At 52.5% G+C, this 12,970-nt stretch overlaps 1 protein-coding gene across 6 annotated transcripts in view; it reads right to left on the bottom strand.

Annotated features, from left to right (window-relative positions):
- Positions 1 to 12,970, bottom strand: part of LOC147245599 (syntaxin-binding protein 4) — a 65,475-nt gene that overhangs the window by 1,272 nt on the left and 51,233 nt on the right. For all 6 annotated transcript variants that reach the window (XM_086184034.1, XM_086184036.1, XM_086184032.1 and 3 more), the window contains 12 exons: positions 11,958 to 12,064; positions 10,706 to 10,847; positions 10,193 to 10,265; positions 6,591 to 6,679; positions 5,767 to 5,863; positions 4,539 to 4,666; positions 4,319 to 4,411; positions 4,079 to 4,144; positions 3,806 to 4,003; positions 1,947 to 2,063; positions 555 to 604; positions 330 to 457 (listed from right to left, as the gene is read on the bottom strand). In XM_086184034.1, the coding sequence (XP_086040160.1) occupies positions 330 to 457; positions 555 to 604; positions 1,947 to 2,063; positions 3,806 to 4,003; positions 4,079 to 4,144; positions 4,319 to 4,411; positions 4,539 to 4,666; positions 5,767 to 5,863; positions 6,591 to 6,679; positions 10,193 to 10,265; positions 10,706 to 10,847; positions 11,958 to 12,064 (1,288 nt within the window). The remainder of the gene's footprint in view (positions 1 to 329; positions 458 to 554; positions 605 to 1,946; positions 2,064 to 3,805; positions 4,004 to 4,078; positions 4,145 to 4,318; positions 4,412 to 4,538; positions 4,667 to 5,766; positions 5,864 to 6,590; positions 6,680 to 10,192; positions 10,266 to 10,705; positions 10,848 to 11,957; positions 12,065 to 12,970) is intronic.

The raw sequence follows: 12,970 nt of genomic DNA, 5'->3' as shown, positions 1-12,970 counted from the left end.
CTCGGAAAACGGAATAAACACGTGGCGCTTTAATATTGGAGAGAAGAAATCAAGGGTTTTTAGAGGAATTGTTTAGAGAAGTGAGAATCCATGAATGCGCTCACGTGCAGGAGATGAACATGTCACCTCCTGGTGTTACCGTGCCGACCAGGACGAACATGGAAGACGCTGCTGCTGCTCTTTGATCCTGTTGGAACTTCTAGTTGATGAATTTGACTTAAATGCTTATTTTCCTGTGAATATTCTCGACAGGAAATCGGATCGGCCCGTTTCTCAGGTGGGTTCTGGTGTTCTGCGAGTGTTTGGGGGTTCTGGAGTTAATACTGGACCTTTGTCATCAGCCGGCAGCGTGCCGACTCCCTGCACCAGCTCCTTGGCCTCCACCGCCAGCTGGAAGGCCGGATCAGGGAGGGGGGACGGCGTGTCTGGACTGTCTGTGGCTGGAGAGGATACAGTGCTGCAGATGGAGAGAGGACACACACACACACACAGGAGTGAGGACAGCAGCATGGGGGGTTGTGCTGGGGGTGGTCAGGTGTGTTGGGGTCTCTTACCCCGCGTCTCCTCCAAACAGGCTGGGTGTGGTTAACACCTTGTGGACGTTCTGCAGGGGGAGGGAGGGAGAGATTAGTTCATCACTTCCTGTGACAGCGTCACCCCTGATGACAGGAGAACTACGAACAGCTGTGTTTACATCTGGAGAGGTGGCGATCGGTCGGAAACAAACCACCGCAACAACAACGGGATCGATTCCTTTTCCAACAACGCAACTAAAAAGAGGAAGTCTGCAAACAGCTGGTGAATGGGAGGTCTGCTGCCCTGCACTCCTCTGTGCTGCTGCGCATCGCAGCATCGACCTACAGTCCATCTCATCTAACATTAACGAACAAGTGTGTCGGTGAAATTACCTCCAGTGTGGCTGAGACGACGATTCCACTACGTTGGTGAACGATTCTACGACATCCGACAACGATTCTACTACATTAGTGAACGATTCTACATCAGACAACGATTCTACTACGTTAATGAACGATTCTACTGCATCAGACAACGATTCTACTACGTTAGTGAACAATTCTACTACATCAGACAACGATTCTACTACGTTAGTGAACGATTCTACTACATCAGACAACGATTCTACTACTTTAGTGAACGATTCTACTACGTTAGTGAACGATTCTACTGCATCAGACAACGATTCTACTACATCAGACGATTCTACTATGTTATTGAACGATTCTACTACATCAGACAACGATTGTACTACTTTAGTGAACGATTCTACTATGTCAGTGAACGATTCCACTACATCAGACAACGATTCTACGTTTAAGTCTAGAAATGTGTGTGACTGTCTGTCTGCTGGTAAACCTGTGGTTGCAGGTACATTATTGTGAAGTCACTGACAATAAGTGGGCTGGAGGTTAATAAAACTAGTAAACCACAAATAAATATATAAACTATATTTGGGTCTGACGTTGGAGAGTTTTGTGACGTGTGTATTCGTTTCATCGTGTTTGATTATCATTATTTATGACCTCTATTTGCTTTTTTCAACCTTCATTTAGCAGCTTTATTGATGTGAGATGAGCTCAGCTAAAACTCTGGACGTAAACTAGTTGTTTACTCCAAGTTTAGATGAGCCTGCATCGTGTGTGCTAACCACTGGGGGGCAGAATGGCTCCATGAGAGTCCTGATGCTGCTGGGCTGAAGACGACCATGATGGGAGGGACACCTCTCATATATGTATGAAAACATGTTTGACTTTCCCACGATTGGTAGATGTGAGCGAGTGTGTGTACATGTGTGGTGTGAGTGAGTGTACATGTGTAGTGTGTGTGTGTGTACATGTGTGGTGTGAGTGAGTGTACATGTGTAGTGTGTGTGTGTGTACATGTGTGGTGTGAGTGTGTGTACATGTGTGGTGTGAGTGTGTGTGTACCTGAGCGAAGCCCAGCAGCTTCCTGTTGGAGAGCTCCAAGTGTTTCCTGCTCAGCTCGGACTTCCTCAGCTGAGAGTCGATGGTTGTCAGCCTCCTGTTCAGCTCGTGCACCTCCTCCTGAAACACACACACACACACACACACACACACACACACACACACACACACACACACACACACACACGATCACAAGGAGGAACTCAGCTGGAGGATGAAGACATTCTTTGGCTGATGACGATGATGATGGCGATGTGTTCAGCAGGTGTCTATGAAGGTCTTGGTGTGTGTCTGTGTTAGGGGGCGTGGTCTGGCCCGGTGCTGGTGCTGACTCAGACAGGCGTTCCAGCCCCAACATGTGACGTGTGACAAACTCGTCCACTGACATTGACGCCATGTCGCTGTCCTCTAAAATGTATCTTTGGGCGGCAGCCATGAGGGAAATCCAACCTGCTGCTCAATCTGGCAAATTAGAATAATCCCCCTCAAAGCACCATAAAGCCAGAACTGATAGGGCAGAAATCTGGCACCACCGGGGGGGGGGGGGGGGGGGGGGTGTAAAGCCTCTTTGGTGTTGGCATGTTAGTTGACCCAGCAGGAATCCCACCTCAGCAGCATCGCGCACTAGATATACCACACCTACAGACTGGAGCTGATGGAGGGAGGACGTGCGGGAGGATGATGATGGAGGGAGGATGTGAGGGGGGCGGTGATGGAGGGAGGACATGAGGGGGGCGGTGATGGAGGGAGGACGTGACGGTTGTGGTGATGGAGGGAGGACATGGGATGGTGATAGAGGGAGGACATGGGGGGACGGTGATGGAGGGAGGACATGGGATGGTGATAGAGGGAGGACATGGGGGAACGGTGATGGAGGGAGGACATGGGATGGTGATAGAGGGAGGACATGGGGGGAAGGTGATGGAGGGAGGACATGAGGGGGGCGGTGATGGAGGGAGGACATGGGGGGACGGTGATGGAGGGAGGACATGAGGGGGGTGGTGATGGAGGGAGGACATGGGGGATGTGATGGAGGGAGGACATGAGGGGGGCGGTGATGGAGGGAGGACATGAGGGGGACGGTGATGGAGGGAGGACATGAGGGGGACGGTGATGGAGGGAGGACATGGGGGGATGTGATGGAGGGAGGACATGAGGGGGGCGGTGATGGAGGGAGGACATGAGGGGGACGGTGATGGAGGGAGGACATGAGGGGGGAGGACAAAGCCCAGCCCGGCTGACAGGTTTCCAGAATTCTCAGGCCCAAACTTGAAAAAAGCTGACCTTTTTTAGAACCCCCCCTAAGAACCTGTTTGCTGTGGGTGTGGCAGACAGTCGCCTTGGTGACCTGGCGATTGTAGCGGGGCGGCGCAGCGGCGCCACGTTCGCGGTGAAAGGGTGAAGTTCAACATGAACTTCTACATGTTCTCTCCAGTCAGCTGGCGCCATGCTGCAGTCGCATCGCACACTCAGGATAAAAAACCAAAGAACCGCTTCTACAACCCAGCAACCTAAAGACAGGAACCCCCCTACAGGCGCCGCCGGGACCAGAACGGTTCAGTTAATCAGGTGGCTCTTCAGAAGCACCCTCTCGTTTTCGAGGAGGTCCATGGTGTGTGTGTGTGTGTGGGGGGGGGGGGGGGGGCAGAGAGGCTGCTGCGTTTGAGCCTGGCCCATATCTGAGGTTAGGCCCCCTCGGGCTCCGGCGCTGGTATCTACCAGAGAGCCGGAGATCGTCCCGGGGAGGACGGCGCTCTCAGAGCAGCTGCTTCCGTGCATCAGTGTGTGCCGGCAGTAGAAACGCCGGTTTCAGCTGCAGCTACATAATGAAGACACGCCCCTCTCTGGCGCTCAGGACTCACCTTGGTGGCGTCCACTCCTCGTGTTTGTCTCTTGCTGGCGAGCTGATTCTTCAGGTCTCTGATCTCGGCCTCCAGCAGCTGGATCACCTCCTCGTAGTCCTGCTCGGCGCCGCTGGCCCGCCGCTGGCTGACCTCCGCCTCTGCCGCCTGCAGACGGCTCTTCAGACGGGCGTTTTCCTCCACCGTCAGACAAGCTTTCTGCGAGAGAAACACAGGCATGCGTTGGTGCGTTTGCTGAGAGGGGGGCTGCAAGCCGGCGGTAGAAGTGCCCACCTCTGAGGTTTTCTGCAGCTCCTCCTCCAGCGTCTTCTTGCTGTGCTCCATGTCCTTCAGCATCACCTGCCACAACAGCAGACCCTCAGAACCGCCAGCGCTGGGGGCGGGGCAGCACTACCGCCATCCACCAACTCCAGCTGACTAAGTCTTCACCAGGACAGGAGCCACAGGATGTGTGTGTGTGTGTGTGTGTGTGTGTGTGTGTGTGTGTGTGTGTGTGTGTGTGTGTGTGTTCACCTTTAGCTGCTTCATCTGAGTCTGGAGCTGTTTCACCTCCGTCTGGAACTGCTCCATCTCCTCACTGCTGTAGCTGCATTCAGATTCATACGTCTGCACACACACACACACACACACACACACACACACACACACACACACACACACACACACACACCACTTAGTACACGGAGACACACACAGACACACACACACAGTGTGCTGGCGACAGGGAGCTCACAGGCGAGTGGAAGGCGGACGTGTCCATCAGGCTGGCTGCTTCGTGATAGGAGAACATGAATGTCCCCGCCCCCAAGCCCAGCTCCTGCAGGCTGTCCTGGAAGATGCTCCGGACGGCCTCCACGAACTCTGGCAGCCAGGAAACCAGTACAGAAAGGAAATGTTGATTGACAACCAGGTTACCATGGATACCAGAGCACTCCGCTAAACAAGAAGATACTGAACGTGCCTGAGGACGTGACTAGAACCAGAACCAGAACCGACAGGCCAGAGTTTTGCTGAACTCAGGAATATACAGAACACGGCCAGGTGTCCAGCTCGGAGCCAGCTAACCCTAACGCTGAGAGGGGGTGCTGTGGTATCAGCACCAGGACGCCGCCATGACATCCTTTATGTCTGTAAGTTGCAAGGTGGGCGGGGCCTCCATGGATCTGACTTGTTTGTCCAGCACCTTACTGATGCTGGGTTAAATCCAGATCTGAAGAATTTAGACGCCACGTCACATTCCTGTGTTATCCTGCTGAGGGAGGCCCCGCCCACTTGGCAGAACCATGTCCACGGAGGTCTGCAGCCATATGGAGGAGGCGGGTCCGTGTTGGAATGGAAGCAAAACATAGACCAGACATCGAATCAGACCGGACCACCTCGTTCCGAGGTCCAGTACTAATGCTCAGAGGCGACCCACTGTGATCACCTCAGCAGGGTCAGCGCGGACACTCTGACCCCTGTGTTCTGATGCCTCAAGATCAGAACCAGCGGCCCGGACCCCACTGATGGCGCAAGCTGGATGACAACTCCACACGTTTGGGTGAGTCAGTTCAGATATGGAGACCTGGATACCCGGGTCACATGACCCTGACACCGCCACAGTGAAGACACTCTGATTAACCCTAATAGATGAATACAAAGTTAACAATACATGTTGTGACATTCAGACATACAAATGAACATCACACACACACACACACACACACACACACACACACACACACACACACACACACACACACACACACACACAGCCTGTCATGGTTACACAATGTGACATGGTGCAGGAGTGTCACGACCAGTAAGTGACATGAAGCATCACAGTGAGCCGCTGATGTGACAGCACTTCAGCACAGATCTGTCAGCAGCTGCTGACACCACATCAACCGTGTGTGTGTGTGTGTGTGTGTGTGTGTGTGTGTGTGTGTGTGTGTGTGTGTGTGTTTGGACGCGTGCCTCACCTCCATACGCCACGGTGCCCTGTGGGTCTGTAGTCAGACTCTGTCTCAGCTTCTTCCTCTTCTCCTCTGTGACGTCCAGCCCCAGGAAGGACAGAGCCTGAGAGGAGCAGGAGCACGCAGTACTGTGACATCACACCACTCAGAAAGTATGAATACACGTATTTATACATGCAAGGGAAGAGTCAGGTGCTTCATGCAGTAGACGTGCGTACATGTACAGGGTTCTATGGGTTAGACATTTAGCAACTGTAGTCCACACGATGTGATGATGGCCATGAGGTCATGTCCTGCTGAGGAAGCTCAGCCCTGAAAATGAGACTCCAGAGGGGACGGTCGTGAGGGTTCTCTCTTCTCTGACGTTCCTCTGTTCCGTCCTTCTCTCCAGGGGGCCTGCCCAGCTGTCGGTTCATCAGGGCTCTCCGTCTGCGTGGATCAGGAGGACCAGGTCCCCCGTCACACATTAAAACTCCAATCCCATCGATGACCTGGTAGATCCGGGTCAGCCTCGGCCTCCTGAAGCGCTGACTAACGGAGGACCGCTGATGACATCACGATGAGACAAACCAGTGTACGCAACAGAACCCAGAGTAGTCCTGAGTCAGGGACTGAGTGCTCATTAAGGGTCATCTAGATGAGGTCATCATCACATCTCCTAACTGGACTCTGGGGGGTTAGACCACCTGACGAGGGGCTGAGGACGTCACTGTACACTGATACGCAGTCATGAGATCAGGTGCTGCCTGATCCCTGAGGTACCGGGGCAGCAGAGCCGGGCTCCACCGGGCTTCAGCAGCACGGCACCAGAACACGGCGGTGAGACTCACCAGGTCCAGCTTGTCTGACTTGAGGCGAATGCAGGGGTCCAGGGTGATCTTGGGTTTGGCCCTGGTGGGCGACCGCGGGCTGGTTGAACCTGAAGAGGAGGAGGTGGTCGGGGGTCAGATGTTTGTGAGTACGCAGTATAATAATGAGTTCATGTACAGACTTGTGCTGGTGTACTTAGTACTACTGCAGTATTTGTACATGACAGAGGTAGAAATATCATTGGTTGATAATCTAAAATATCAGAGTGGACGGACAGATATTCAGGAGGAAGTGGGGGGTTGAGATGCTGAGGGAGGTGTGAGTGCGTGGGTGGGGGGGCACGGGGGGGGGTGAATCGCAGATGACAGCAGATGATTAAAGAGAGAGGGGTGGAGGAAAGGTGGAGGATGATAGAAGAGAGGGAGCCGGCGCAAACAGACAGCCAGGCTGATATTAATTTGATGAGTTTGTCTGCCCCAGATTTGTGAGTCTGGCAGTACCGTGTGTGTGTGTGTGTGTGTGTGTGTGTGTGGGTGTGTGTGTGTGTATCCACCGCTGTTGCTAGGGGTATGATGATTGCAGTAAAAACTCTTCTCCCCTCCTTGTCCCACCCACAGGATTTACAGCGCCCCACCCAGGAACGGTGGGGATGATTGACAGGCCTGCTGTCATGACAACAGCTGAGCAGTAAACCCCAGTAACAGTGTTGAAAAGTCCTGCACACCAACAGAGTTCCAGTTTTACGCCTGAGGAGGAGGAACGAGACGTTTGAACCCTCGTGCCACAGGTCTCCATGTTGAGCGGCGGCGTGATGCTCAGGTGTGTTTGGGTGTGAGGATGATGAGGTCAACACTGCAGACGTTCTGTCGGGTCCAACAGCAGCACCAGAACCAGTTCTGGGTGAATATGTCAGACGCAGGGAAAGAAGACCAACATGGGACTCTCATGGTTGTAATCCCAGGACTTCGATTGTAGTTTTCTAGATCTTGAGACGGCAACTAGAGACGCGGGACCAGCAGGTCCGGCTCAGGGTCCCTGACCTCCCTAACAGGCTTGAACACCTTTGATGACCTGTGTAATAAGCAGGTCAGGCTGCCACAGATCAGCCCAGCCAGTGTGTGTGTGTGTGTGTGTGTGTATGTGTGTTCAGGCTAACGGTCTCATTATGTTGTCACAGTGACGTTAATGGAGGACGGTTGCAGCCACGTCTCGCCGTTCCTGACGCTAAAACAGACATTGGGCTCCGTGCATCTGCTCACCTCACGGCAAACTGCTGACATCTGTCACAGCTAGCAACTGGCTCAGCCAATAAGAGCGTTGCACTAAGTGGTCTGAGCACCTAGGAAATGACCTTGACTGGCTAATCCTGATCTGGGATTGGGACAGGATGTCAGGTGATGCGAGGGGGGGGCGCCTGTAACCCTCCACATCAAGGCTACTGGTCTGCTGACCATCAGAGATGGTCATGCTGGTATGATGTCACCACGCGCGTTGAGACCTGAAACCTGCTGCACCCCTGAGATGCTGCCGTGTCTCCCCCTGCTGCTCAGTCACACCGGAGCGCCTCGGTGACAGAACCATCTAGAGACCCAGCTGACCCGTACAGAACATCCCGCCTCCAGAACCCCGGCGGTGTGGTGCTGGTTATCTCAGCACTTGCATGGTAATTGTGTAGTTTAAGGCCTTCCAACACCGACATCCTGTCAAAAACCAAGAGTAATCAGGGAGACGCTTCATGATCCCTCACATTCCTCTGCCCCGCTGTGCGGTGGTTTCGATTAAATCCCATCCTCTCCTTCCCATCTAATCCCAAATCTCCGTAAGGGAGCAAATGTTCCCTGTTTTCATCCTCGGATCAGAAGGTTTTATCTGATGTGTCTGATTCAAAGGACAAATCTCAGAAAATGTCAACTTTGATTTGACGGCTCCAAAGATTATCTGCAATGGGTTATGATTGTGGAACAACAATGGTGGGGAGAATGGAGCGGCGTGCTGGAGCAGGGGGAGGAGTCAGGGTTATCCAAGGGTAAACAACCTGATGTAAACCAGTGGCATCTTTTTTCAAGTGGCTACATGAACGTTTGATGACATCAGCCAGGAGTGACTGATCACAAGAGGGAGCTGAGAGACTCCGATGGCCGTCGAACCACTACAGGGACTCAGGACGAACCCTTAACCCTAAACCTAACCCAGGACAAACCCTGACTCAGGACTAACCCTAAACCTAACCCAGGACAAACCCTGACTCAGGACTAACCCTAAACCTAACCCAGGACAAACCTTGACTCAGGACTAACCCTAAACCTAACCCTAACCCAAGACAAACCCTGACTCAGGACTAACCCTTGGAGAACTGCGTCTCTCATGTAACCTAACCCCTGGCGTTCTTTGGTTTGCCGACTGTGACCTTTGAACCCCAAAAAGACATGAAGCTGCATACGATGGTGGCGGGACGTAGAGGCCGTGGCATAAGTGCTGACACAGTCATCTGTTAATCAAGTAAGAGGAGTGATACGGTTGAATGCCTCCGTTAGCACCGCGGCAGCAAGGTGTCAGGGGTGGGGGCACCAGGAATGATATGGCTCTGGTTCCCATGGTTCCTGTTGGAACTAGAAACTAGAGAAACAAAGCAAACTACTGCGGTACAAAGAGCAGCCAGAGGGGGCGCTGCAGGAGTTACTGTGGAGCCTCAGGCTTTAAATTCTATTCTTGGGGGAATTTTTGGTTGGAGATGGATCCACCCACATAGGCCACACCCCTTAGGGACATACTGAATATGAAATGCCTGTGCTGTAAAACTGTGGCCTTTGCAGTTGCCCTCTGGTGAGTGGTTGGGTTTTACAGAACCAATCGCACATGATGAGCCGGACGCCAGGCTGGACTCGCCCATCGGGACTCTTTGAAGGTTTGAGGGCAGAGGAGACGGGAGGAGCAGCAGCCGACTCTGATCCGAGTGAAGTCTCACCCGTGACCTCACTGACCTGCTGGCCCCGAGATGACCCTGGACATGACATTCTAGACACGAAAAACAATCCTGAAATAATCAGACGTGATCGTTCATGTTGCTTCAGGGTCAGCAGCTGTCAGTCAATCTAAGAGGGTTGACTCTGCGGACCTACATGTCACCTCAGCTGGTAGTTTTGAGCGACAGTAATGATGTCATGGTAACTGCCTTCACCGAGGTATTAAACTGGTGTTAGGTGACGCTGCTCCTGATTTAGTGTTGTTTGATAAGAGGAGGAAGAGGAGGGGCACAGGAGGGCTTCCTCCAGGGACCACCATGGCAGAATCATGGCGGATAACTGCTTCAGCATGAGCTGGTTTGCTGAGCTATGCTAGGCTGTCACTCCCTAGTGAGATTAGCATGTAGCTACTGTAGCACCACGGCACCACCAGCATCACACATGGAGCTTCTGTCACCATGATTGACACCATGTCGACCCGCCTCCCCACGACTGAGACTTCAGGAAGGATTTTCCAGGCTCACTATGATCAGCTCAGCAGTCGCTGTCACACGAGCGGTGCTGTAAAGCTACAATGAGCCGCGTGTATCAGATGAGTGTGTGTCATGTGAGTTGCTTGTCAGCACCAGCAGCGGAGGAGTGTGAGAGTGTGGAGGCACCTGAAACTTGGATGTCTGGCGGGCAGATGTCAGGGGAGGGTGAGGACGCTGGAGCGGGCTCCTCCGTGCAGATCTGCACACAAGCAGACAGAGGTGCAGCACTCAGCGGGCTCCCGAGGTTCGCTGCTCAACACACAAGTCACTACTGCTGCACAAGTAGAGACCGACGGAGCAGCAAGTATTGATGCTACTGCTGCAAAGGGGTTCACATGCTAAAAGTGGCAGTAAAGGAGGATGAGTTGAAGCTCCGATAGAACTGCACACATTAAAATCAGGGACTCACGCAGAGGCAAACATTCTTCATGAATGAACTGACACACAAACACTGAGCTTCCAGGTGAAGCTTTCACAGCTCAGAATGTTTCCAGCAGGTTCCACGAGTGTCCAGGCTGCAGTGAGTCGTCCCTCATTCACATTCACTTTCAAACACTGCAGTGTTTCCATGTGTGCTGCTCATCAAACGTGGGACTCTGCAGGGACGAAGCCCACAAGTGTGACACCCTGTGAACTGACCTCAGGTGACCTGATGTGGACTTTTAAGCGTCCGGAGTTGTAGCTGTTGCCTGCAGCTCGCTGGACGCCATTGTGGAGAGACGCGCTGCTGGGGAAGAGTCCTTTACCTGGGATGAAGGCGATCTCCACCACCCCGTCCTGACTGGAGAGACAGAAGCATAAACACAAGGACACTAGAGACGCTGCTCACTTAGGGGAAGCCTGACTAACATGTTAGCATGAGATCAAGCAACACCTGCATTCCACAGGTGTGTGTGTCAGACCTTCCAGAAACACTGGAGCAGCATTGCTCATTCATAGGCATCTCATTATTCCACCGCCGACTTCACTACAGGAAGAATCTCAGACCTGAACACGGTGGGTTACTGGACCTGAAGCACTGACTTGTTCTGTCATTGTTCAGCTCCAAGAATGAGTCAGACACGAGGCCAGAACCCCAGCATGTCAGACGCTAGCGCCCAAACGAGACATGAACAGGGCTGCAGCAGCAGGGAAAGTCACATCAGTTGAAAGAAATGAAGTGCAGACAACGGACATGAACACCATCACCATCATGTCCTGCAGCTGCAGGCTGAACTGGATGCAGCAGCTCCAAACTTCCAAGACAGCGCCTGAACACCTCAACGTACACGTGAGCTCGGCCCGGCTCTCCTGAACCCTGCCAAGGCACGCTTCTAAAGCTGCAAAATAGTTGGAATCCATCCATCCCTCCATCCATCCATCCATCCACCCACCCACCCACCCATCCATCCACCCATCCATCCATCCATCCATCCCTCCATGTTCTCCCTCTTCTCCTGTTCAGGGTGGTGGGGGTGGAGCCTATCCCAGCAGCCTTCCCCCTGGACAGGTCACCAGTCCATGGCAGGACCAACACATAGAGACAGACAACCATTGGCTCTCCCAGCCACGCCAAGGGAATGGTTAATGCTAGTGGGCGGTTCCCTGAGTCCATTCAACGATACCGTGACTGAATGACACTTCAGTTGTTGGTGCCACAAATTACAGTTGAAGGCTGTGTGTCATTCAGTGTAAATTTGAAGGTTTGATTTGTTTCCTGCACCCTGCTGTTGTGATCTGGCCCTGAGTGAGCTACACACATACAACATATTTACACACACACACACATATACATATATATATATATATATATATATATATAATCATAAGTGTAACACAAATGTAACATATGTGTCTCACACAAGTGGAATACATGTGTAACAGAGGTGTAAACGTGTAATCACAGCACCACCTGAATTTGACTTTGTTCAGCATGATCTTGGCCTCCTCGTGGGTCACGCCTATCAAGGACTCCTTGTTGATGGCGATCAGCTGATCCCCAGGCCTCAGACGTCCGTCCTACACAACAAAGACACAGAAGCTTTGGTCAAACTGTTGAGTCACACAGCTGCATTGTTTCCTTCAGTTTGTGACAAAATGTCACCACCAGTCCTTCAGGTGTTGTCAGGACCCGTTGGTGGAGGGCGGTCATTTCATCTCCTGCAGGATTTTTGTCACTTCGCACTGCGGGAACACGACCGATGGACTCTCCTCGTGTCCGACGGTCGTGTTCTGTGAGATCACAATGACCTCAAGGTGAGGAAGTTAGAGTCACGAGAACAAGACTGATGGACGACACAATAAAGGATCATGATGTGGACAGCAGGCACACTGGCGAGAGCTGCAGGTGGGCGTTAGCTATAGTTACAGTCCCAGCAGGACACAAACTTCACTCGACATGAAATGAAATAAAGAAGCGCCTTTGTTGTTTTGTCTCTTCTCCCAGATAGAAGATGGGATGAATGCTGCCTTTGTCTTTGTGGTGCTGAGCTTTGCGTCGGACAGTAGTTGTCACAGCTGCGTGTCTGCCTGGATCCAAACACTAAATCTGACTTTGAAAAAGCGATTGAGGGTCTGAAGAGACTTGTCGTCAGAAGTCCAGCCTGACCCATCAGCCTCCTTTGACCGCGACGCAGCAAGTAAGAGGGTCGAAGCAACGCTGCTACTGAAGCTGTTTGGAAAAGACTCCCAGGAACAGCTGCTCTGGAAACTCTGAGATGACGGCTACAGGCCTGTGACGTGCTGAGCTGACCGGAACCATGGTGGTGATACGTTTTAACACCGTTGTTTTTCCAGAGTGATTTAGTGTCACGAAGCTGTGCTGTCAGCGATGAAACAGAGATCCAGAAACATTGACGAGCAACACTGACTGACTACCGAATCTGTGTGGCGCACACATGTAAACTGCCAGAACTCAACTGTGGC

The sequence above is a fragment of the Aulostomus chinensis genome, chromosome 18, assembly GCF_037954235.1.
Source record: "Aulostomus chinensis isolate RoL2024-O1b breed Wild chromosome 18, RoL_Achi_v1.0, whole genome shotgun sequence".
Taxonomy (NCBI): Eukaryota; Metazoa; Chordata; class Actinopteri; order Syngnathiformes; family Aulostomidae; genus Aulostomus; species Aulostomus chinensis.
This window is presented reverse-complemented; position numbering and strand designations above follow the sequence as displayed.